The sequence below is a fragment of the Oenanthe melanoleuca genome, chromosome 10 (genome assembly GCF_029582105.1).
Source record: "Oenanthe melanoleuca isolate GR-GAL-2019-014 chromosome 10, OMel1.0, whole genome shotgun sequence".
Classification (NCBI taxonomy): Eukaryota; Metazoa; Chordata; class Aves; order Passeriformes; family Muscicapidae; genus Oenanthe; species Oenanthe melanoleuca.
The window spans coordinates 9,482,193-9,509,967 of NC_079344.1; the positions used below are offsets into that span (position 1 = coordinate 9,482,193).

Consider the following 27,775-nt stretch of genomic DNA (forward strand, 5'->3'; position numbering starts at 1 on the left):
ATGGAAGTTTTGCACCAAATAAGATTCCAAACTTGAGCAAGCTCTAATCCATGCATCCTTTATTCCATTACAATCACTGTGTTGCTTTCTAGCAACAGGACACAAACTGCAATCAATTGCAATCAATTTATACAACAATCTGAGGCTTACAGTACATTTAAGGCCTTTAAATTTGGAAAAATTAGACCTATCCTAGTAGTGTAACAATTTTTAAGTGTTTTGCATTTCTGATGCATAATCTGTGCGATTCCAGTGTCAAAGAATCAAATTACTTCTAAACTAAAAAGATCAGCTCAATGAAAATTTAGTTACATAATTCATCAAAACATAAATGTGTAAATTTTTTTTTGTCCTGGAAACTTTATAAAACTTTAATAGCAAAATAATATAGGGATAAAAACATATTTTAACAAAATGTATTCAATCATATACAAACCAGAATTTTGCAGTTTATTGTAACTAGACTTAAATTAAAACTACCAATTAAGAATCTATGCACAATGTAAATTCAAATATGTACAGTACTTTTAAAAAGTCTACAGGAATGCTTTACAGAAGGAAATGTCTGTTATGGCTATTATTCAGACAATCTGAATATTAAAATGAGTTTTCTAGTAGTAAATTTACACATTTATTTTTAAACAAAAGCAGTTTTGTCCCTAGATCCTTTAAGAATATTCCAGTTATGTTTATACAAGTAATGGAGAGGTCGTTACAGAATTTAGCCCCATATAGTAGTTTGTTTATTTTCAGGTAAAAGTATATTTAAATAATTTACTTGGGAAGATCAGTAAGTTAACAAAAGAACACTAGAAGGGAGGAGGGGGAACTTCATCACAATAACTTTCCAGTTACAATACCACAGCTAGAAACTTCACAGAGAAAGTACTCCCTTAGATTGAACCCATGATTGTTCAGAACAAGCTGTAGCTCATAACAGTTGTGTTCTCCACTCTGAGAACACAGTGGGGAAAAAGTCTTTGTAGGACAGAATTATAAATGATCTGAAGTGAGACAGAGAAAACTGATCTTCAATTAATACAGCACTAGGTAAAAAGTGTCCCCATAAGCAGCTAGGATTCCCACTTCCTTCAGGGCAATGAAGCTAAAAATTGTTGGAATTACAGTAGTTGACCATATTTGTGTGCATTAGTAGAATCATTTCCAGATAGAAAAGACAAATTTCATCAGATGTTTGATTAGAACACCCTCAAGACAGGGTATTTCTTCATAGTATAAAGCTATTACAGCTATCCAGTTAAAGCATGTGCAAAACCAGGTAATTTCTTCCGTTCACAGTAACTGAGGTAAAATCAGGTAGGCTTCTTCAGGAGTTGGGAAGTTCATGAGATATGAACTGTTTTAGTCTCTCTAAGTACTGTGCATAAAGCTCTATGTCATTATGCCCAGCCCCTTCCACCCAGAGGGGCTCCACTGCTCGTGGACATCGCTCGTACATGGCCAGGCCATGGGAGAAATCGATCACCTCATCTTCCGTACCGTGGATGACCAGCACAGGAGAGGTCACTTTGGAGATCTTGTCAATGCTGGGGGAAGGAAAAGAAAGACACAGATCAGTTTGGGGCTTTCAGTTTCACATGATTGGAGAAAGCAAGCTTAACTGTTGACACACAACCCAGTTACCACTGCATGTTTTCAAAGGGCTGCAGACCACTGGAACTGTGCACAAGTGATATGGGACAAGGCTCATTCCTGAAACACACGTGCAAAAAAGGAGCCTGCACTGCCATCAGCACCATCCCACCAGTGCTAACAACAACAAGTTTGAGTGGGCAGCATGCAAATAAAGTTTGGCACCCAAAAAACCCCCACCAAAACAGTGACTGCATCTATCACACAAAGCACCGTGAGGCAAATAAGATTCCACGGGACATTCTGCAGCATGGACTCTTCTCACATGACACATTATCACCTTCCAATTTAACAGCTTAGGGACTAATTAACTAAATTCCAGTCATAAGATTTCATTAACCAAAAAAAAAAAAAAAAAAAAAAAAAAAAAAAAAAAAAAAAGGCCTTGGCTTACAGAGCTTGAACCTGTCTTTGTATCCCCAAATTATGCAGATTCAACTAAAGGAAAACAATCTGTTCTGTACTGATCGTTTAAGTTCAAACAATGAACTAGAAAACTGTGGGAGAAGAGCATTACACAGGGATATTTAACTGCAAACCACAGAAATCACAGGATTTTACTTTATGTAACCAGTCTCTTTGCCAGCTGTGACTGCAAAGTGGCCTTACAGTAACATTTTTCCTTTTGTCTAGCTACCTTTAGCAGACCAATATAGCCTGAGACTACCTGCCACAGGAAAATGGGTTCTGAGGGAAGGGAAGACTGACAAAGGCACCTTCCCATCTAAGAGGTCAGAAAACCCCAATTATGAAGCATCCTGGTAGCACATGAACTTGCAAGCAGCGAACAGCAGCTTTTTCTGACTCTCCTCACAAAGGTCCCAGGTTTTATTTCCAGACAGCCATTTCATGCTGGTAGTTACCAATGATCCCAAAGCTGTGCAGAGACACCACGTGCTAATGAAGTCTCAGCTTCCTACCAGCTCCATTTCCATCAACAAATGGAGGAATGTGGAAAAATGAGTGCTGATACAACTCAATTTCATGGGAGGACAAATCTATTTCTTTATGGTAGCTAATAAAAGGTGTTTGGATTTTCCTGCTCCTGAAGAACAAGAAGGCGTGCAATTTTGGCATGACCACTGATTTCAAAAAAAGATCAAGACTGCTTAAAATGATTTCAGAAATACAGATGCCAGCATACCCTGACTTAAAACAGGTTCAAAAAAGTTTTATGAAAACAAAGTTAACTAAAAAGATGCAAACTGAAGCACTAAGCCTCACACTTATAAACCTCAGCATTTAGTATTCTAGAAAACTGTCATTGGTATTCCAGTGAACAGCTGGGTGTAAACCCTTTTCTTTCTCTGCATCTATATCTCTCAAAAAAACCCTCATGCTTCATGCCATTTAAGATACTATGTAAAGTTCAAATGCAGTCTTTTTTCACTTTTCCTGTGTGGAACTTGAGCTGTGTGCAACTACGCTGAATAAAAAAAAAATCCCAACATAAAAGAGGCATAAGAATAATGCAGATTTTGTTTTTCCCCGTAATTTTCACCCCAAAATTAGTATCATAGCCAAATGCAAATACTTTATAATCAATAAGCTGTATAAGTTTTAAGCCCATGAAAGGTCTGGTGTAACAGACCTATCAGCTGCATACAGTTACAGAGATGTTTATACATAATTTTTGTGGCTAGACACTAAAAGTTCTCATTTATTGTAGGAAATCCCTTTCACTTCAGTATTCATATAATGAAACTTTTTTTTTCACATATATTCACAGACCATTAAGCCAGATAATATTTATATTTTGCAGAAAATTGGAAGGTGTCCCATTGCCAACTCAGCGACTCATAAAGCAGTGTTTAAACTGCACATTAGCCTTGCTTAGTATTCTCAGCCACACAGCTCTGCAGCTAGAAAAATCTACTGAGACCAAATTCTCATGGAGTCCCAACATAAAATGCACATAATAGCAACTCACTGTAGGTGCACACAGAACTATTTTGTTCCCCACTGTGAAGACAGACAGTTGAGCTGCACACATTCATAAAGTGCACTGCTGTTTATTTTCACTGCTCCCAGGACCAGGGAAGTCAGACTGACAGCAATGAACAGCTCAGCAGGGCAAGAACAAAATACTCAAATGCTATAGTACATCTGCTGTCACTGTTCCCATTCCCATTTTTCTTTTTAAAACTGCTATTTGATTTGGCTGGTAACAGCTAATCACTGTTACTTCTGTAATCAGAGCTATCTTTAAGGCTTTAAGGAACACCATGCTTTTTACCTGTGCTTCCCCCTGCCCTGCTATAGAAAGACTGGCTTCCCCTCTCATACTCTTCCACAACTTTAGATCAGATGAGAAGTTCTAAAAGATTCCTAGAATATCTGCTGTTCCTGTGACCTCTACCATTCCCAAATATTTGGGTACTCCAGATCTGTTGCAAAACTAGACTATGCAAATGTTTTACCTTCAAACCTGTTGTATATAGTTTTCTAGAGCTTCTTAAAACAAGCTTAATATCTTCTAAAAGATGGGACAGGGACTTTGCTTAGGTCACAAAATCAGGATCCTACCAGATCCCACCAGGGAGGAACAAATACAAGTCTGGTATCCACTTACACCACCAGCCCCTTTTAAACACCTACAGAGCATGGTGAGTATAGAAAGACCCCCTTGCAGCAGTGACACATACCTTGGGAAAGCATCAAAGCAATAGGTTTTCCTGGTGTCAGGAAAAGCTACCCGTAATCCAGACATCAGGGGAGAATGGAGGATCACAGCTGCACACTCGTACCGAGATGCCAGGTCTACTGTAGGGACAGTACCAATGCTCTGACCATACAGGATAATGTTCTCAGGGCTCACACCATACCTGCAGGAAAAAGAAAGATCCCTTTAAAACAAAAAAGCCAAAACACAACACATTTCACATCAATTGCACATCACAGATGCAGACATCAAACCAAACCAACAAAGGCAGAGGGGGATAAGACCCAAAACATCCCTTCTTATCCTTTGTGGGACTTTAAAATCTGTTCCTAGGAGACATAAACTTTAAATTTTAAAACAGTTCAGCAAACCCAAATATTACACAGGTTGAAGAGAGCTATCCTCAAAGAAGGAATGGCAGTTTGATCATTAATCTTCATCTTTTTCAGGAACAGCTCTTGTCTTTCACTCCACAGCACAGCAAACTATAAATCAGACTTCCCCCCTATCCAGAGTCACTCTCAGGAATTCCAGCTGGATGTCCTAGAGGCCAACAGCCCTTCCACCATTTAACATGGCAGTTACTCCTCTGTCCACCTTCAATTCCATGCAGCTGGGATAAGAAGACAAAACTGCCTTGTTTGTGACAACAAAGACAAGTCTGCTCATTTTTCCAGTTACTGATCAGTATAAAATATTCCTCATTTTTCTTTGCAGTTTAAAACAGGTCAAGTTTATTTTGTAACTATAAAAATAGATAATTCCATAAAATGTAGGGTTCATAGCAGATCCTGGATGGTTCCCCAATATTCCCATCCACTCTATGAAACTGTCCCAGCCTGTGTGCTGCTTCATACTGCAAAAAGAGCTGAGAATGAGACTAATTCAGTTTTCATTTAATGTATGCAATACAGAAAGAAATTTGGAAGGGGCACAGGAGGAGGTGACAGTGGATAGGAAGAAGTGAAGAGTATTTGGACACCAGAACTGTTAGGAAAGCTGCAAATCAAAGCTGTTACTCAGCTATAAAGTATTTACCCAGAAGATTTCTCTCTGTTAACTCTACCTCCCATTGCAAGCTGTATAATTGAATACAGAAGAAAACACATTTCTAGCAGAAAATAATTTGTGTAAAGCATGTCTTTTTGATAGTCTAAACCATCTACAGTCCTGTGGTCACTGTTGTGACATTGAAAAGCAAACACTGCAGTTAAGGCTATACCCCATGTACACCTGGAAGATTTCAATTTCCTTGTAAAGCTGCTTGCAAGGTATGTAGCCGGCCTGGAGAGTACTTGACTTTCAAGCAGCTAAATGATTTGGTATGTGCAAAAAGAAAAAATTTCAACAGAAGAATGATCAATTAATAATTAAAATTAAGAATAATCCAGTACTAATCGTCCAATTACAGGCTGTCAAGACTGTCTTGTTTCATGATGAAGTATAACTGGATTGCAGCCTCTGTGAAACTGAAATTTTCTTAATATTTTTATACTGCTGAGCATAAGGGTGCTTTTGGCATCTACAGTTATATGAATAAGCAACTGTATAAAAATATCTCTCCGGAGTAAAATTTTATCCTCTTGGTATCCAAGCAGCAGCTGATGCTGGCAGTCTGTCACCACAGCCACAGCCTGATGTTTTTAAAGAGATGTTGTGCAGCTCTTTCAGCAGATTTTTTTTCTCCCTTAGTGTTAGACATGGTCCAGCACACAGCAGGGCCTGTTTGACTCGGTTAACAGGACCTTGGAACAAAGTCTTATCATCACAGACTTCATTCCAGCTGCTGGGTGGGAAGGGCTGGAGGCATGTACCCCAAAGGCACCACATGTATCCAGCCTATCTGCCAGCTGTTGCATCATATTAGACAGGCAGAAATGCATCAGCATTAGGGATATACAAGAAAAAAGGACTGGAACATGATCACCTACATGGCATTTCAGTGGGGATGGAATGATATTAATGCTGGTAGGTTTTGCAACTCCATCCTGAACTTCAGTATCATGTTAAATGTGAAGTTTCCTTTCTAAAAGGTTTACAATATAAGCAGAATATGGAAACAGATGTTTGAATGAGAATCACAGGATAAGAGGACAGCATAGGGTGCTGCTTAACTGATCTGCTTTAGACTCACTCCTTTTGATGCCATTTTGTTTTTGAAAGCATCTCATATTATTTGTGGCAATAGGTACTCTAAAGAAAAATCTGTTTCATAGTATACCAGGTCAAGCCAGATACAGTCCATAGCATCATTTAAAAAGCCCAGAGATATGTCTAAACCTATAATAGTCCTTCATCACTATAACTATTCAGTATCCAACTCCACAGAAAGGAAACATGACTATCTGGATAAAATGAATAATTGTAAAAGGGTATTAGGGCACTGAGTTAATGCACTCTTAGCCTATCATTACAGCAAATGTCTTTTCTGCTTTACATTCCTACTGACTTACAATAAAAGAATCTCCAGGGCAGCTTTACTTAGGGACAGTTCCCCTTTTCAAGACAGATGAGTTACTGTAACTGATTTATCTTTTTAAGCCCTTTACCATTAGGTCATCACTCAGCAAGTGAGACATCGAGCTTACCGCAAACATCAGCACAAACAGCTAAACATAAATGTAATATTTATTTAGTGAGGCCAAAGGACACAGGACAAGCCATGAGCAAAGGCCATGAATAATTGAGCTGTGCAAGGTCCTCAGAGCTGAGGGTCAGGGCTTGGCCTTGTGATCCTCTGTCCTCACAAACACTGCCCAGTGGTGATTCAGCAAGCACAGCTCAGCCCAGGTACAAACCCCCCTGGGGGCTTTGTCTTTAAAACACAACACTCTGAAAGCAGAAGATGGGTTCCTCCTCAGTGTCTGTGAACTTCCTTGTACTTAGATCCTTGCACACAACCAGAGCAGTGATACAGAAAGTGAAAGAGGGGAAGAGCAGACATGGGTAAGAAGGTGGCAATGAAAGGGAAACTAGGTGACACAGAAAAAGGGAAAGAATACGGTAAAAAAAAGTAAGACACTCTAGAAAAAGAGGAATCCTGTTACAGTCTGCTCTCCTATTAAGGAAAAAAGTCTTTCCACCAGTTAAACAGCAGCTCCTAAAAATAACTTCCTTGAAAGACACAAGCTTTGGTCTCTGTGGAAACAGAGCTCCATCCGAAGGAGCAAGAGAGCCAAGTAAAATTTCTGGATATGCTTGGGCACTTCTCCTGTGGAGCCCATCAGAGAGTTCTAAACAAGCAGGGCAACACAGCAATGTGGAAACCAGCCTTCAGCAAAGCCAAAGCAGGAAACGACTCAGTTACCATGGGCATATGCAAAACCCTGCTTTGACAAATGGGGAAAAAGAGAAGAAAAAAGGGCAGGAGTGCTTTTTTCCCCAAAGGGAACTCCATTACTGCAGCTACTGCCGTACAAGTGGTGCAAGCATTTCTGCTCCCCCTTACCCAGAAACACAGGTGGCAAAGCTCAAAGCTCTCCAGCCTACTGCAGTCTCAATAAGCCACAAGTACACGGTGTGGCTTACAGGTTGTATTTGTGTGCAGAAAACCCCCCAGCAACCTTCACAAGCAGTACAGCTCTGTACCTAGAGCTTCAGGCCAGGTCTAGCTAAGCCCCCAAAACACCCCACAGTAGTTTGTTGGGGTTTTTTTGTTGTATTACTGCCTCAGGAAATCCAAATGAGATTTACCAGCAGTTCTGGTCTCCCCATGCTAGCATGAACTATGTGCACAGAAGCTGGTTATTAAAAATGCACATTCCAGACTCTTCTACTTATTCCTTCACAGGATAATGAGAGACCTCAGTCATGCCAGCACATCAGTGGGATACAGGAGACTGGGAATACTGCTGACAGGGAGCACAGCAGAGGAGGATGAGACACTGCTTCTATTTCCCCTGCTTGGCTGTATGGCTGTGGCTTGGGCCATGTCCCTCCTCAGCTTCCTCATACATCACTGATGATGGCATCAGTGCCATGCAAAGTACCTCAGACTTTCTGGATGACAGCACAAACTATGTATTACCTCAAAGCATCTTTAATTATGAGTCTGAGATACTGAATCCCTCCTCCCTGCAGGGCTCCAGCTTTGAGCCATAGAGCTGCAAAGTTTACCCTTGCTATTTTTACTCTCTCCTTGCTCGGTGGAGAGTGCCAGTGGAATGCTGCTACAGGGACTCCAGACATGTCACAGCTGAAGCCCTGCAATGCTCATGGCCAAAGCTGCCAGTCCTCAAAAGTGTCAAATATATATTCATGAAGAAGGCCAGTCCCTTCTTGTTGAATCCATAAAGTTAACCTCACCTTGAATTTTTATGATATTGCTGTCCCATTATTCCTTACCTGAAAAGGAAAGCACAGAGAGCAGCCTGCATACAGCAACAGCAATAAATCAGTTTTCAGAAACTGTCTATGCAGAGTACTTTGGTGGCACAAATCCCACTCCATAATGCTGTTGAGCAGTTTAACTGCTACTAAACTAAAGGCAGGGACTGATGGGCGAGTTCTTCCTTACAACACATAAGTACATAAATTTACAAGGCCAGGAAAATGAGGTAAGCAGCTCCTGCATTCTCATGGGGGGACTGAGTCTGAAACTGGGCACTCCCCTCTCCAGCAAACACCAATTAAATAAATCACTTTCAAGACACAAAGAAAATCTAGCATACATTAGGAATAACACAAATCATGCCTCAGTTTGGAGGAAATAGTGACTTCTGGAGTACCTTTACTAGAACATACACGTGCTCAGCTCTTCATATCCTATTCAAGTCTGCTTCTTTCCATTTACACAAACCTATTTGTCACAAAATACTCTTTATCACCTTTTCAAAATGTATTATCTCTAAGTTTAATAATCCAGAGAAATTTAGATCACTTGTGAAGAACCATAGATAGGTATTCTCTAGCATCATTATACACTTCCATAAGATATCCATGTACATTTTCAGAAATAACTAGCTCTTTAATCCTGTATGAATCTAAAAATGTAATTTTGGGGGTAGAAAGAAAAACAAAAATCCTCAATTAAGTCACACATTCAGATTGCATACATTATGATTTTATGTTGCATGACTTTTACATTAAAATAAATCAACATTTTCACTCTAAATGCCAACATTAAATTGAGAGGAAGGTATTAGATTAAAGGATTTTTGTGAGTTAACCGTAACAATTGTCAAATGAGAAAAAACAGATTTCGAGATTCACGGAAAACCCTGGCACACAAAAAGTGTCCCTGTACCAGTTTCTCCAATTTCCTTGAATTCACACACATAGGTCTAAAACTCTTCACTGTTTTACTGGCACTGACTCTTTCAATCATGAGATTTCCTCCTTCTCTACCTTCTTCCTCTCCAAGCCTACGAGTACTATGCAATTCAAGTTCAGGTACACCACACTCCATTTCACTTCACATTTTCTTGGAGCTAAGAGCCAAAACTGGTTTATGAAGCTGCAAAAGAGAGAGACCAATTTTTCTGGCATATGTCCCAGCACCCTGTCACAGGAGCAGACAAGTAATTCCACAAATGTGTTCACTCTCAAAATAATTTAAATGGCTGACAGAGAAATTTAATCAAGGACTCCACCACAGTTTCATATCACTATTACTTTTACTACCACACCAGAGTCATTTGATTATGTCATGGAGAAACCTCAGTGCTAACCAATATAAGCTGATAGTGGAATTACAGAATGAACTTACGACTCTTGAAAATGCCCTCTTACAGGAAATTTTGGAAGTTATTAGCAAATATCACACTCCTGCAGGCTTGCTGGACTCTGTGACTACAGCACTAATCCAGTGATGTACCAGCTCTTCTTTTCATATCAATAAAGTTTATCAAGTGGAAGCAACTTCTAGGCACTTCTGAAAATGATCATTTGCCCTGCAGTACATGAAATTATATTTCAATTATACCAAAGCATGAAATCACTGCAACTGGTCCTTGATTACTGTCCTGGATAATCAGCAATCTGTTATCAAACACTGAGAACTGTGCTCACAGTTCAGCCAAGTCCTGACAAGGATATTGAGTATCACTGGAGAGCTCAAGCATCCATGACAAAAGCAGGGATCTACAGGCTGCTGAGTAGTGAAGCCACTGCAAGTTTGCCCTGAACAACCAGGGTAGATAAAGGTAAATGGCATTTCATGGCATTCTCTAGTACAAATTGTAATGAGATTACATTTAAAATAAATTGAATTATGCTAATCTGCTCTGAGTGGCTTTGGGGTGACAGCTGGATGACTTTTTTTTTTTTAATCCAAATAATACTAGTTTGTCTAAAAACTGCTCCTTTTTGAAATACAACCTTAAGCCACCTTTTGTTCCTCCACCTCAAACATAGCTGCTGAAGTTATCATATTTCAAAGTGGGAAACACCTTCTCTGACTAAAGTAAAACTGCTCAGGACTCGGAGCAAGCCAAGTGCTCTGAAACAGTAAATCCACTCCCCACCTTTTCTTCTCCCCAGTTTCACCATTACCAAGAAGTTCCTTCCCCCCAGGCAAAAAAAAAAGGCAATCAGTGTTTGCAGATCTATTTATGTCTTTAAGGAACTAAAAAGTAAAACCTCCTTTGTTTTACTGAAGGCTCAACTGTATTTATAACATAACTTTTCACCACAATAACCCAGGATAGAGATTTTGGTGTTTGGTTTATGATAGATTGCTCATTTGTCCACCACAAGAACTAGCAGTTTTATGTATAAACAACAAACAGATTTGGAACAGTTGCTTCTGCCTGACTGAGGGTTTGTTGTTTTTTCTTTTTTGGTTGGTTGTTTGGTTTTTTATTTTCCTATATAGCAGGGAAGCAGGAAATAGAGTTTTCATTAAATGTGCACTGAAATTTAAGCAGGAACTTGTGCCATAGGCATGCTGATGTAATAGAATAACTTAGCCCCTACAAGCATTAATTCTTTCATACTGAGTGAAAGCAAGAAGGCCACTGACAAGCAAAGAGGAGTCCTGTAAAACATTAAAAAAAAAAAACAACAAAACTGAGTAATGATGTTTGTCAGTCATCTGTTGAACTCCTACCTTCACCATTCCACTGCTCTATGACAAAAGAATAACACTTCAAATTCAGTGCACACTCATGCAATGAGGAGTGAGCACCTTCCTTAATTAATTCCTAAATAACCACCTTTAAATATTGGGGGCTGTTTAATTTCTCTAATCACAGGGGCAAATATAAACCAAACCCACTGTAAGTTTAAATACAAGAAGTTAATGAAATATGACTTAAACACACAGATATATTCAAACATAATTCCCACTGCTCCCAACTTTCTTTGCTTTAGCACCCTTAAAAATCAGTTCTGCAGACAACACTGGCACAAAACTACAGTTTTGAATTTGAACAAGCACGGGAGCTCTCTACTCATCATAGTTTCCTGCTTCTTCCAAAGTGCTTTCTTAGACCAATCTTGATTCACACCTTTAAGTCCCATGACACAACAGGTAAATGGCATATAAAATGAATTTTTTACTCCAGTTATTTTAAAAATAGAGCATTGGAATTAACTTTAATGAAGTATTTTGCATTTAATTAAGATGCTCTGTAGCAAATAAACCAGGAATACAGAAGACTGGAAACTTTTGCTGGCCACTGAGCACTCTTTATGACCATAGCATCAATAATTCACAAATATTCAGCCAGCTACTTCTAGTATATACTTTACTGCAAGCAGTGTACCAAATCTATACAGTCATTCTCTGAGGTACACTTAAATAAATTGAGACAGCAGAAAAAATTCAGCTACTTTCACAGAGCAGCTCTGTCTACAGTATCTTCTGAAGGAATCCATTATATCACCTCTCTCCTGCTGGGGTTTTTTTACTTCAACTGCACACATACCCTATGCTCTAATACAGCAGAGCTAAGATAGATGATTACTACTCACAACACTTGATGTGACATTAAAACTTCATCCATCTTTTTACTGTTGCAAAAACGCTTCACTTTTGGGTATCCTACACTCAAAATCTGAAAATAAGGTAAACCACTCCCTAAAATTGTGCACCTAATAAGAGTTGTTATGAAAAACAAGAAATATTTTATTATATCCACATGCATTAAGACATCATCTTTTAATGCAAAGACTTCAGTTAAAACAAGTATGTGTCAGCTAACACAGAAGTTGATTCCCTAGGAGACATTAAGCAAACCTGAGTGCAAATACTAATGCCAGTTCTGCATTCCCAAAAGTTTTGTGCTTTCATAGCTGTTTCTTCGATTTCAGCTATGTCCAAGCTGGAGAGCCTTGCCTTATTCCTGAGGCTGAAATTTCACAGTGAGCCAATGCATTTTGGCTCACCTCCCAAGCCCATCACATAACCCTCCTCACCAGCCTTGGCTCAGCACTGGGAAACTGAGGGTTTACAAGGCTGGAGGAAACAATCCTGCATCTACTCCACAGTACTTAAAGCATTTTTGTTCAGGAGCACTGTCTTAATCTTCTAGTATTTCCATCTGTTCATGAAAGCCTCTCTGACACCTGTCTTGAGCACTGCTCTTGCCAGGACTCTTCACATCAAACATCAACTTCTTGATGTATTTCCCTTACCCTACACACCCAAAGCACCAGGCTGAGGTGAGGCCACCCTGCTGTGGCACTAATTACCATGAGCTGCACCTTGCAAGGCTTCAGCCTCTGACTCATGATCTGGAATTATTCACGGGAGGAGCACAGTGGCTTTTGACCAGAGCTGCTGCCTGCTCCACCCAGCTCCAACATTTCCCCCATTCCACCAGCTACAGCCCAGCTGCCCACAAAGCAGGGAATAACTGCTCCAGTGCACAAACCAGGACAGTCAAGACTAAAATAATCAGCTCCAGTTGAGTTTTCTTTGTATGTATCAGACTGTAATATCTGAAAACAGCTATCACTGTATAAGCATTGAACAGAACAAGACTAACTTAAGACTGTAATGGATCAAACTGCAAAGCTCACCAAAAACGTCTCACCAGAAGGTTTGCACAGCTGTCAGTCACACACACTGTTAACTTCATAAAAAATATATTCTTGACCTAAGGATCTTAAACTAGAAGTATATCTGTAAATTTGGCTGAAGGCAGTTAGTGGCCTGGATGCTATAGCAGCATTAAATGATTTGCTCACACTGGAATTAATACTTTGGTGACTAATATTTTGAAGATTAGGTGAAAAAAATTCAAAGCAGAGCACTCTGATATCTAAAGATCTTGGCCCTTGAACTGCTCAGGTAATGACCCCACCACTCTGAATTCAAGATATTTTTCTTTTGTGTGTTGTTCTTCTGTTTTGTGGTTTGTTTGTTGTTTGTGCTTTTTTCCGTTCTTTCCTTCCTTTTGCATGTTCTTTTAGATGTTCATTGTAATTTTGTTTGTGTTTCAGTCTCTAAGTAAAAGCTATTTCATCTACAGGTTTTACTAAGAACTTCACATTCTCAAATATTAGCAGCATTAAATGACTTGGTCTTGCCATGATTATTTGATAGAGCTGACAAGTCATTAAATGTGACATATGTGGCACTGATACAGCATTTTCCTTACATCACTTACAGACAACCTATAGCTATATCTAAATGAGAAGCTAGTAAAAAAAAAAAAAAAAAAAAAAAAAAGATCCAAGTGTTACCTCCCTAACACTAACAGAGGAGAACAAAGAAAAAACTGAACTACACAAACAGCAGGTGCTGGTATCCAAAATCCTATTACAGCCGACATTTTCATTCTGTTCTTCAAAGACCTCTGCCAATCTGAATGCTGTCTCTCCCACAGAGCAACAGAGCTGGAGTCCAAGAGGATTACATGGGAGCTGGAATGGATAAGGCCTTGCAGGAATGCAAGCAGACAAACTGGATGCAGCATTTCCTCCATGCAGAAGAATTAGTGCAGCTCAGGCAAGTGATTTGAGTCTCTAATAGAAAACAGATGAGAGAGCAGAAACACAGGATGGAGAACAAGGATGGCAGAGAGGTCCTGAAGCAAAAGTGATCCATGACAGCAAACTGGTCCAGTGTTCCTAAAAAGAATCAACAGCAGATGAAGGCATCTGTCCTCAGAACATGTGTCTTTCAGCAGCCAGCACTGTATGAAGATGACTCAGCTGGCAGTAAGATTTCTGTCTCCTTTATAAACTTTCATTAACATGCACAAGCACTGTAGAAGAACCAAGTTGCTAGGTAAGAATGAGCTCCTCTCAAAGAAATGCAGTATCTCAAACACTGAAGGGCTCTATAGAGAAGCTCAGTGCAGAAGTGTCATGGTCTGTGTTATGCAGGTACACATCCTGCTTGGACAGTCCTCCTTCAATTCCCTGGAAACATTTCTGGTTTCTCTGAGCTACTCTAACCATTTCCATAGACTTGAAGAAAGACAGTATTTTCTTTTGATTTAAGAATCAAAACAATAGGCACTTCCTCTGCAATGACATGTCTCATGAATCATAAATAGGAAAAAATCCTACTTGGATAAATGACACTGTAACCTCTATTTTTCCCCACCTCATGGTAAGTGGAGAAAACACATATCAATTTTTTATTTGCTCAAAACACTGAGCTTTGTCACAGTGTGAATCTGCATATATTTAAACATCTGCTTTCAAAAAGTGCCAAATTCACAGCCTCACAGAAACAACTCTCCTGATGAATCTCTCCTGTCTCTCTCAATTATCCATTTTCAAGTGGATTCGTTGAATATTCCAGCAAATACCCAGAATGGTAAGTGGCAAATGGAAGATGACAGTCATTTCATGAAAGCAATTTATTACCTGAAAAGATTCATCAAGTGTCTTTTCAGAGAAAAGAAAACCTCAGTGTTGTGTTTTTTTCTTTGCCATTTTAATATTGGCAGTCGTGACTTTTAAATCAGACTCATCTATTCCTTTCTTCCCAAGCATCCTCATCTTGCACATGTTCCTTTAATGAACTTTTAGCACAATCAATGTTCAACCCTCAGTAACAGTCAATATAAACCTAAGATGATTAAAAAATATATAGCAATCACCAGGATTAACAGTACCATATGCTTTAGAACAGCAGACCACAGATAACTAGTTCAGAGCTTAAAAATCAAATTTCCTAACCACAGCCTTTATCACCACAAACCCAGGGGCTAAATCCCTCTTCACTTCTCCCAGTAAATACTACTTAGAATTCTGTACAATAAAATTTAGCACAAAATTTCTTCTGTGTACTTCTGTTTGGTTAAAGTGCTTATAAAACCTGCCTTGTGCTCACTAAGAAACTGAAAAGATAGTACAAAAAAGTAATTTATTACAGAAACATTTATCTGCATTTAAGGATATATGTAAACACTGAGCATCAGTAAACTTAACCTGTCTTAAAGCAACAAATGTTATTCTAAAAAATGAGAAGAGTACATTGAAACTCAGATGAGAAATTTCAGTCCTGAAACCAGGTCATATATACTCATTCAGTTTATCCAGCTGTCCTATCTGGGATCATCAGAGTCTATGGAGTAAAAGACATTTTGCTCAGATTGTGTAAATAAAATGATCAAACAGTACACTTGAAGACTTCATTTTCTGCCAACACACCTAGTTAACAGGGCCAATTGCTTTTGTATTTTTTTAGTGAAAGATTTCTTTCTAGTCAACTTTTTCCTCTCAAAAAAGGATGCTTACTGAGCAATTACCAGCAATGCCACAAGAAGCAGAAGTACCTTAAAGTGGATCAAGGACAACTGTTAATGCAATCACTTAAGGTCATTATTTCAGCTGATGCTAAAGGTAGAAACTGATCTGCAGCTGCATGTTAGAATTTAAAAAAATAAAAATGAGAAGAAAAGCAGCTTCTGGATGTTACTCAGGCCCCTATTTGCCTCTGTCACTGATCCAGTCCTTGTAAAACATGTAGGCTCCCTACTTGAGTGCATGGAGTATCACCACAGAACAACTGGTTATGTAGGAAAAAATGTCAGCAATTCCAGTCAATGCCACACCGGCACTTAACTGCCTCCCAATAAACCAGCACAGCACAAAGAAGTCTTGTACTGCTGGGGTTTCTATTTTTGAAATAACAGATAACAGCACAGTGCTTGGAAAAGAAGTGTATTAATGTCTATGTTACTACCCAGGCTGGCATTTGGCCATGGAGGTTTTCTGCAGTTCACAATTTCACAACATGGACACTTTCAGCCACAAGCTACTACTCTTTACTCCCCCAACACACATTTTTCCTATTTATCTCTGCACAGTTCCATTTTACAGTTCCAATGGATACAGTATTTCCCTTTCTCCTAATACCATAAAGCTTCCAAGAGAGAGGCAAAAGAGAAATATGAAATTTCAAACTAACAAACACATTAATGTACTAAAAAAAAGAAAAATAGAAAATTGTTGTGAAAGTCAACCAAAAAGAATAGTAATCTTTAGTGCAATTTCTCCTGCTGCTGAAATGCAACAAATTTAGAACTATATCCAAGTAAGAAATATCCACTTAGGTTTTATGTTCTTTATTATGAATATTAAAGTATATTTTTGGATGGAAAGAGTAATTTCCTGAAATAGTTAGAAAGTGCCAATCCTATTTGTGTCAATAGTGTCTGTTCAATGCTCTACGCAAAACTATCTACAGATCTTAGATGAGCTTTGACAGAAGGACATCCAGTTTGGAAGGGTGGAATACTTGGCAACAGATTCCTTCACCTCAGGACAGAAAAGAACTCATAAATCAAGGAGACTTTATAACCTACTCGCTCTCTACAAAACTCTATTAACATTTGAGATTTATGACAATATTATCTTTCAAGATCTATCAAAAATTCAGATCCAAATTATCTTCAAGTACGTTCCATTACCTTCATTTTTTATTAATGCAAATACAAATCAGAACAATTTCTTGCTCTAAAAGCCAACTTTGTGCCTATATTCCTTTACAGATAGTCATTTCTGCATTACAAGATTGATTTTTAGTACACATTTCAAAGAGAGGATAAAGAACTGATTGTACTGGGCCTATGCACAGCAGTCTTTAGAAGTGAACATCACATTACATGAATAATTAGCAAGAGTTCAGGACAGAGGGTTTTGCTATCAGAGAAACAGAAGGTTGGAAGCTGGCAGCGACAGAGCAAGTCAAAACCTTTTAGGCACACTGGGCAGGCTTAAGGTTGAAACCTCAGTTAACATCTTAACCTGCTGCACTGACTCCTGAAAGGGAGCTGCTTCTTTCATCAGAAAGTGCTGCCTGCAACACATGGTTAACTCCCAGTGTATTTATTAACCAGTGTGAGCAAAGGTTACACGTTCATAAACCCCTATGCATAAAAATAGCAAAACTGTGGCTGAAACATGACCCCGCCTCTTCCCACAACTCCGGTATTTTTACAGTTTGTTAAAACTCCACGAGATGCTCATAGCCAGGCTGAAACAGTAACTTTTTATGTAACATTAAACACCCATTTTTTTATTTCACCAGAAAAAGAAACAAGCTTTTTGCAGTAGGGAGCAACAACAAAATATACTACAAACAAAATGTGTAATACAACTTAAATGTGCAAGTTGGGATACATTTCAGTCTTAGAGGAAGGAGGAAACTGACTGGCTCTTGAGTAGCTGCCTCCAGGTAAGAATTGTCCAGGGAACACCTCCAAAGTAAATATTATATAAAATTAGCTACTTCTTTCAAAAATAATCCAAAACAACACTTAAACATACAAATACCTTTGCAAGAAATGAAATTCTAAACAATAAACAGCATGTTGGAAAAGACTTTTGTAAATTTGCCCTGGAGAACATGCCCCAAAACCAAGAGCATTTTCTTGGAAGATGCCACTTTCCCCAGGCTCTCCTATAGCCAAAATCCTACTTAAACTCATCAGATGTTGAGGAAGACTATACAGAGTTGGGACAATCATTAAGTTCTGCCCTAACTGGTCCAATGCTTAAGGCAGCAAGTCAACTTCTCAAACTTTTCTTTAAAGTAGAAATGGTTCTATACACAATTTTGGTTACAAAGTGCTCAACAGAAGTTCACTTTGTATCATTTTTGGCTTTTATATTTTGCATATTATTAAGGCTCACAATATACTGTTTAGTGCAATAGTTAACACAAAATGTCTTGCTTAATTTGTTATAAAGAGCTATTAAGATTCATGGAATAATGCTAAAATAATCTGAACCTAATCTCAGTTTATCTGCACACTGGAAAAAAAAACAGCTGGTTTTGCTTCTTTACTGATGTTGAACACCATTTTTCCAGCTCTGTAAGGACATTCATAACAAAAGTTAGGAGGAACGTTTAGAAAAAATCTCTAATCTTAGCAAAACCCATAATAAGCAACCTTATTAAAGGAGAAACATTTCAAGTCATACTACTAAAGGGTGCTTCCCTGAGAAATGTGTTGGAAGTTGGCCTCAGACCTTCCAGATTTGTTGGCTCCCATTAACTATTACTCCACAGTTGTTCTGCTGCATAAAGAAAGAAATGGCCATGCCACAGCACAAAGTTAAAATTAACTGGTCTAACATACTGGGATCTTAAGAAATGTGCAAGTATACTGTAAAAACAAACAAACAAAAAACAATCTTAGAGCTTCTAGCTGGTACTGCATGCCTTGAGAAGGGTCACTTGCCAGACACTGAGCTATGCAGCTCATTTAGCAGCATGCCTTGGCTGATAAATAAGGCTCCCATGAGTCAAAGTTCTTGAAGTAGCATTTATACATGTAAGCAGGCTTTTTTTAATAAGGTACAGTAACACTAATCTTCCTAAAAAAATAGCCCAAACTGTCTAAAGCAACAAACAATTCCTAATCAACAGCTGAAAACAGAATTTTCATCTTGAAGGTACACCTAGAAAGAACTTCAAGAGACTGTACCAATAAATAACATTACTGCCAGAAGAGCATACGTGAAGTTCTTCTAACAAATCTGCAATACAAAATAAAAACCAGAGGCAATACTGTGAGATTACCTCTCATTTAAACTTTTCCATCTAGACTTTGAGGCAAGTATACTAACTTAAAACCTCATCTTCCACATTCGTTAACCCACATGGAATTCCCCTTCTTGAAAGTTGAGAGGTTACAGATTTATTTCGTGGTTATAGGGATTTTCCCAAAGACGTGTGTGCTTATCAGGAAACATGACACCAAGGGTGGGAAGGTGGGTGGGCATTGAGCCAGATCCTGCTGTTTAGCTCAGTTTTGTGCCTTTGTCTTACTTGGTCTCACAGTCAGCAAATCCAACCACAATGTTTAATTCTAACAGGAGAACCTTTGTTATGTAAAGCTAACAAAGTGGTTAAAAATATAAAGATATGGATACAGATAATGCCAGTATATCTCTGTCATTATAAACTGACCCATGCCTGCACCTTTCTATGATTGTTTGTGGGCAGCAGAGCTTAATGTGCAAATAACAGTAACCCATTTTTCTCAAATTAGCCCTTGGAATAAAGAATGCCAGGATGTTCCTCTGTCCTTAAGCTGACACTGTGCACTATTCATCCATCCCATTCTACATTCTTAGCCTTCTGCTAAAAGCATCCTTATCCCTCTGTGTTCATACAGTATTTCCTGGGTTTACAATCCCACATTTCCTATTGCTCCCAAAACCTGACACACTGAAAAAAAAAACACTGCCAAGGAAATACTCAGTTTTAGTCAGGAATAAAATTGAGCTTCATCATCAGATGTCAGGCTGAGCATGCAAGACCAGTGTAAGTCATTCATCTAAAAACTGGAAAGCAGGGCAGCCAAGATGAAGCAGCAGCAAATGGGTCACTGCAACTGCTTATTCAATTCACCAGTGCTCCTCTGCAGCAATCTCAATTATCCACCACCAACTGACACAGGAGATACAGGAGATACTGTCTATCAGTTGGTTTGGTTTTGTATTTTAGGCCATACAAACCCAAGCTTTAATCACTTCTATTCTTAATCACTTCATTTCAGACACCTAAGAGCCACCAGCATTCAAAAATTGTAAAAAGATTTTTTCCTAGATTCAGGAAAACACAAGGAACTCCTCATCTTGTACACAGGTGGCTTTAATTCCTCTAAAGTTCAGTGGCACCTGAAGCCATCTAATCCATGGGAAAAGATTTCTGATCTTCTTAGGGGCTACGTGGCAAAAGCAAGCTGTATGTACAAAGCATGTTATGTACAACACATACCTTGCTTTATGACTCCTTTCAACTGCTTCCAATGCAGCCTAGTAATTGATTTACATTTGTGAAGGAGGGCAGAAAGGATTCTTAGTTATTCATTAAATTTATTATCAGCTTTGGGAAAAAAACCAAACTCCTATGTTATTTGTTCATTTTCTTTACTAGTGCTGCATAATCTTCAGACTGCTGGCCTTAAAACCAACAGAGAATACAACTGTGGAACTTAAAAGTGGGTTTGGGGCAGGGATGAAAGGTTGGTATCATAACATTGGCACATCATGTTGAAAGGAAATAGGAAATTCAGACCTTAGTCCCAGGAGTCAGGCTCCAAACAGCCAATACTTGGCATTGCCCTTGTACTAGTCTATCTCCACAAGAGGAAACATCACAGGACTGAAAAACCCACAGAAAACTGAAATTCAGCATGGAAACAGAAATATCCATTTGCTGACTGTCTGTTTTTCCCACAAAGCCAGATGCTGGCAGATAACCACTTGCACACCCTGAAATGGTTTCCACCTATCCATTCCCACAGCTATCTACAAGTCCTGGACAGCACTGCTACGTTTTTTGTTGTTGCTGTTGCTATTTTTACTTATGTTCACAAGTAATGAACCAGTGTAAACGTAGCCCAGCACTTTGGAATGTTTCTAAGTAGCAGAGTAACAGAGTAAAGGGTGAATTTTGGAGGGGTTTTCTGGTTTTGAGGTTGTGATGGACTAGAGACTGACCCTGGCTTCAGAGCAAAGCCATTGAGGTTCATACAGTCCAGCTCAAACTCCCCTGTCAAGAACAAACTGAACAAATCTAAGAGCTACCAGCAACATGCACAGGTCAAACAGCCATGGCAGAGCAACCACCAGCTCAGCCTCAAAAGGTGACACTTCTCTGTCTAGAGAGAGAGAAAAAGCTGCCTTTCCTGTGCACTTCATGTCATTTAGTGCTAAAAAGCAGACAGTTACTTCAGCATGGAGAGTTTAGCAATATGCTCCTCTAGGAATCTTTTATGTTCAATGCTCTGATCATGTTAAGAACCAGGTCTTACAACCTTTGTACATCAGGGTAAACCAATATCTCCAGTTCAGGCAGTTGAATTTCAGGACTATCCACACTCAGGAGAGCATGTACTGTTAGCCAAAGGCTCTTTGGCAGCTTATTTTTCTTTCCAAATAACACCAGTTGCAAAATATTCTCGACAGTGAAGTTTCCTCTTATTTTTTCTTTTTAAACAAGCTTTGATCTTGTAGTCCTGACAGAAACAAGGAAATATTTAACAAAACTACTTTTACTTCAGTGACTAAAAGACGTAATACAACACCAAAGCTCAGTAAACATTTTGAATAACTTTGAACATCAGAGCATCTGTTGAGAGCAGTTGCTGGTATTTGTCCTAGGGACGCTCATCATCTGAATTAATCTCTGCTCATTGCATAGACAACAGCAGAGGATTGTGTATGCATCTGTTTTTGCTCACAGTTATATGCAGCCTTTCTTGAAGTGTTGGCCTTGGCAGGGAGAGTAAGGTCAGTTTTAGAGGATAGTAGCTTTAAAAAAATCCTTTGGAGACATTGTAACACCATTCTCAAAAAGCTGGTATGACTGAACAATCTACCAGGTGATGCTCCATGAAGAAAGGAAACCCTATTACTCCAGGATTATTAACTGTGGCTCTGCCAAGCACTGCCTTTCCTCATGTCAGGATTTAGTTGGTAACTTCTGATAAAAACCTTTAAGCATCCAATCTAAAGAACACGGCTTGGATCACACACAAAATATAGTGCTGGTGAAAGAAAATTCTGTGGCAAAGAAAATTGAAGTAGAAATTGACTATTTTGATTAGAAAAGGTAAAAAAACCCTGAAGCTGTTATTCACTTGGAAAGCTGTAAGCACTTCATCACATCAGAACGGAGACAAACTAAACTGACACAACCTCAGGAGATTAGTTATCACTCTGGCCTAATCCAATTAGGTGTGTTTCCTGATTTTACTCAATGTAAGGCTTCTCCACCAGCTCCTACACAGGAAACAGCAATCCTGATAATCTCATAAAAATCTCCTGATAATCAGCACCACAAATAATAAAATTTCTGCATAATGAAAGGTTTGGTCTGCATTTTTTTAACATTAAATTTGGCAAAATAGTTAAGACAACTATCTAAATATTTTATCTACTACCCAGTGATCAAAAGCCCATGGATTTTACTACACCATTACACAATTCAATTCCTTCCATCATACTGTATTGATCAAGAAGTAGAAAAACTGAAAGTGAACCAATGCTCTGCTATGGATTGAAAGACAAATTCAAATGCAACTTTTTTTGAGAATTAAGGATTTAAGCATTGCAATAGCATCTATAATTTATTTAAAGCTTAAAAAAATAGTTTATATTGTGCACCATGAAAAACAAATTCAGCTGTATCTTGTTAAATCCAACAAGAACAGCTCTTCTAAGCTATTAATTACATTTGCTTCACTTCCTTTCAGGATCCAAAAGATGGACTAACAGGTTCTGCTCTTCGATACTTTACTACAGAAGCAGAGGGAGTGGGGCAGCAGTGCCTTCTTACTTTTGACCAGGATTTTAAAATGCTTTACCAACCTTCTCCAAATTTTTAGGGAACATACAAATTGATTTTAATATAAATAGCATATGATCGACAAAGCAGCCATGGTTTTGTGCTTGAGCATTGAACCCAAGCCCTACATGTGCATCCTGTTTTTAAGTACTGTACATTGTCTTAATGTAAAAGTGTTAGAAAGTTCAACCTTTCCATGTGGGATTCAGGAAAGGGGGGGAAGAGAAGGACAATCAAGTCATCTTGCACAGATGTTGCATTAAGACAATCAGATATTAGGATAAGAGACACATCCGAACAAAAAGCAACTTAAAACCACATGGACAATGAGAGAAGACAGTCTGCTACACATTTTCTTCAATTTGGTTCTGATTTTGAAACAAACAGGACAAAATCAGCCCAACCTGCCTAAAATAAAACACTTACAAAAATACGATCTGTAGCAGTAAGACAGAAAATTCTTTTTGAGAAACATTGAGATACCAGATGGAAATCTGTTAATCAAATGGGGAAAAAAAAAAACATATAAAAGACCAAATTAATCACCAAGCAATACTTGATACCAGAATGAAACAACCAATGCTACAATTACAGCCTCTGTAGAAAAATCTGTAAAAATTCATTTTAAGGGAACAAAATTGTATGTCAACATCTTTACTGGGCTAAAAGACAGAATTTAAAATCAAGAATTAGTAGAATTACCCTTTAAGATACAGTATATTCATGAGAAGAAATACTAAATTCCTTTAAATTAATGAAAATAAGCTTCCTTTACAAAGGCTAAAAGAATGGAGAACAGTTGAGAGTGATTTTGCAAAGACAGGCTGATAAGTGAAACTGAACAAAAGAATTTTATGATTTAATTTTTTCATCCACTGCTTTCAGATAGTTTTATAATCGTTTGTTATATAAGGTTTGATTTCTAAACATATATGTGATAGCAAGAGCCTTGTTTCAGGGCCTTGAAAAAAATACAGTCAGAATCTGCAGTGATGATGGCAACCCCTGCCAGCTCACCATCATTTCTAAAATTTGACAGCTTCCTCCAAGCACAGGGTTAATTCCCACCTTCCTCAAGGCACCTTTCAAAACACACCAATAAATTAATGATTGCTAAGTATCCGTGGCAGTTCAGAGGCACAATTTAAAAGAAAAGAGTCTCAGACTTGCAACATTTTAATTCCTTTCTGCTGCCAGGTGGAAAGTCTGGTGGATTCAGAAGAGCAACAGCTTCCCACGGAACCTAGCACAGATGACTAAATGCTTTTGATGGCACAGTGAACCTCTATTTTAAGACCTCACTTTTAACTCTGCATTACAGTTCACTACCATATGACTGGAGGCCAAACGCCAGGAATTTGCATTAAGAATGAAAGCATACACAATCTCCTGGAGCTACCGAGGAACTGCTGCAGCAGGAATGCTCAAACATGACATTTTACCTCAAGAGGCATACTTGTATTTCTGCTGCAGAATATTTCACTTAATTGTGAGCCACTTGGACTGAGGACTGGCAAATGATCAGTCTTGTAAAGTTCACACTGTTACTTGGAGAATTCATCAGCAGAAAGACTAAGGTTTCAGCTCATACCTGTTAAAGTCAACTGTTAATAGAACTGATTGACTTTCTATTGAAGTTTACACTTTACAGTGGCCAACTTCTTTACTTGCACCTAAAATATTGTAAACATAAAATCACAAAATTATTAACATTGGAAAAGACTTCGAAGAACATCGAGTCCAACCATTAACCCAGCACCACCATGTTCATCACCAAACTACACCCCAAGTGCCACATTCACATGTCCAGTGAACTATTCCAAGGGTGGTGATGTCACCACTTCCCTGGGCACCCAATTCCAATGGCTTTTGAAATGGAATTTTAGGTTAGAAACCTAACCAATGCTAACTACTCTAACCCTACCCTCAAGGTACACTAAAATGTGGGATTAACCAACATGGCAAAGTAAGAGCCGGGAAATTTCTACTCTTCAATTTAAGGTGGAAAGCAGAGCCTAGATCTTGTATAAACCACTGAAGGGACAGTGATGGAAAACCACAAACCTGCCCAGTTACACATTTATTGAAGAAGCCAAATCCTCTCACAGCAAGTTGGGCATATGATGGCATCACCTACTGGGTCAGGCTTCTCAAAAGTGAAAAAGTGAAGGAACCCCTTGTTTCTGGGCCTATATGGAACTGAAATATACACTAAATGCTTTGAAGAAGAAGCACTTCCAGGCAGATGTGAAAGCACTTTTTCAGAGCTTGAGAAAGTTTAAATAAAACGATATCATCAACTAAATATCAAATGAAGGAGAGAAAAGACAGCAACTGAAGGACAAACATTGACTTGGTTGAGATGTAGCACTTTTCCTCCCTTGAATCTTATTTACATCACCCATGTGTGTTGTAGTGGCACTTAATAATTTATTATGCAAACAGCACATCAAAATCACTTCTTTACATAAGACCATATTATTTTATATTCAAGGAAACAAATCTTTTTTTAAGCTCCTGGAAAATAAGCCCCAAATCTGGTTTGCTCCCCAAGCAGACAGAACACATGCTATGGAAGGGAAACTTCCCCCTACACCTTTCTCCCCCCGCCCTTCGCTTGACTCAGGCAGAGCAATGTCAAGAGGCATTTGGACTCCACAACTAACCAATCCCTGGATTCTTGCAAAGCCAATTATCTAAATTAGTAACAACTCCTGTCACTATTTCTGAAGCTGGCATGTATCCCCAAGATAGACATTAAATACGCATTTCACGCAAGCCAAGTTTGTCTATGCAAGGCCAGAGCCAAGAACTGAAAACGTTCATCGCTCTATTCTCTTGGCCTACTACAATTTAAGCTTTTTAAAGCTTTTTCTTTCAGTACATGTTGTGTGAGGTCATACTTTAAGAACCACTTATGCAACAGCAAAAGGAGCTCATGGTTTCTGTGGACAGAAGTGAGAGGCCCAGGGACGGCCATCAGTTGTAGCAAGGAGTCAGAGCCACAGCTCTGCTCAGGGTTTTCCAGAAGCCAAGGGCTCACTGTTTCCACTCACCATGCTGCCTCTTGCCAGAGCCTTCTCACTGTTGCTCCATCCCTTTGGATGCCACATACTTTGGCATCTCCTGGCAGAAACCCCAGCTCTACTTCCAGATGTCAACACTTTTTCCTTCCAGCCCACCACCACCATATGCATTGGATAACAGCGGTTTGGAGGCCAAAAGAAAAAGATATCTGCGTTGCAGGAGCTTGCACGAAGCCCCAAACATGTCAGGCAACACCAGCAGTTTCCTGGTAAGCCCTGGCCAAGGCCACTGCCAAATTCAGTCAGAGCTCTGGCTCACCTGGGTTGCCTCTAAGTGTAGACAGTGGCAGGCAAGTCTCAAACAACAGGTTTAATTGCAGCCTGCAAGCTCAAACTGCAACCAGTGCAATATGTCCTCATCAAGATGGGTATTTTCAATGGTGAAGCAATGGCTAACACAAATTACATCTGAATAATCCTCTAAATCTCGAAAAAGCCAAAGGATGAAGGTCTGCCCATCATTTTAGCAAATGAAGCCATCCAGTAAATCACACTGTAGCTGTTCATGGAACATCTGGTGAGGCCACCTAAGCAACTGAAACCATTTACAAACCCTTCCCTTCCACTCAGCAAGGTTAACCGTGCAGACTTACTAGGATTAAAGGGAGATACAGAAATACCTTGTCCCCAATATCCATTTACCTTGTCCTGAGGGCCTGCCAGGCTGCATCAATGTCTGCATACAGGTTTTTCTCAGAGGGCTTGCCGGTGCTCACCCCGTAGCCGGAGTAGTCATAGGAGAAGACATTGCAGTTGATGCGGGAGCCAAGGCCAATGTAGAAGCTGCACATCTGGCCCAGGTCCACAGCATTACCGTGCGAGAAGAGCAGCGTGTACCGGCCAGTGGGGGCACAGCGGACGAACATGCAGCCCAGCCTGTTATCTCGGGCCGTGCGGGAGAAGAACACTTCCACGGCATCCAGTTCCCGCTGGGAATACTGCCAGTCGGCCCGCTCGCTGAGGTGCAGGCTGCAGGTGGCGGATCCCGTGGGGGTGCCCGCCGCGGCCGCCGCCCCGGGCTCCTGCTGCTGCTCGGGCTGCAGCACGGTGTACGTGGGCTCCGGGGGCAGGAAGGCCAGCTTGGCGGCGATGCGGCTGGGGCAGGGCGGGCAGCAGAACAGCCAGCACAGCTCGCCCAGAGAGAAACCGTTCATTCTGGGGCCTTGTTCTGGCATCAGAGACGCCGGAGAAAAGCTAAACCTCTCCTGGAAAGAAGTCGCACGGAACCGACCCAGAGCCCTCCTCCGGCGCGACCTGCCGCCTTCCTGCGAGGCCACCGGCTGCCCTCCCAGAACGCAAACAATGGCAACCTTGGCAGAACTACAGTTCGGCAACAGCAATGCAGCTCTTCAAAGCCTGCAGACTGCTTGCACAAACCAAAAACACAACCCCACGAAATACAGATGGGCTACAACCAGCCCTCAACCCCCCCCCCCCACGACCAACGCTACAGCAAATGCAACTCCCTAAAACACGACCCTAGACCCCCTCACGGCACATGAGCCACACGTACACATTTACAAATAGAATTCCGCGATGCCGCGGCTCGGTGCGGCGGCCCAGCCCCGGAGCCGGCCCCCCGCAAGGAACATGCAGGATCCCGGGAAGCGCCTTCCCGCACACAGCGCCCCACGCGCGGCTCCGCCCCGGCCCCGGGACGCCCGC

General features: G+C 39.8%; 1 protein-coding gene across 1 annotated transcript; it reads right to left on the reverse strand.

The window, feature by feature from the left end:
• Nucleotides 1-42: 42 nt before the first annotated feature.
• Nucleotides 43-27,775, reverse strand: ABHD17C (abhydrolase domain containing 17C, depalmitoylase). The gene is made up of 3 exons (XM_056499807.1): nucleotides 26,753-27,775; nucleotides 4,299-4,478; nucleotides 43-1,547 (listed from the first exon to the last, which is right to left on the reverse strand). Exons 1-3 carry the CDS (start codon nucleotides 27,283-27,285, stop codon nucleotides 1,328-1,330), a joined length of 933 nt encoding a protein of 310 aa, XP_056355782.1. The 5' UTR covers nucleotides 27,286-27,775; the 3' UTR covers nucleotides 43-1,327.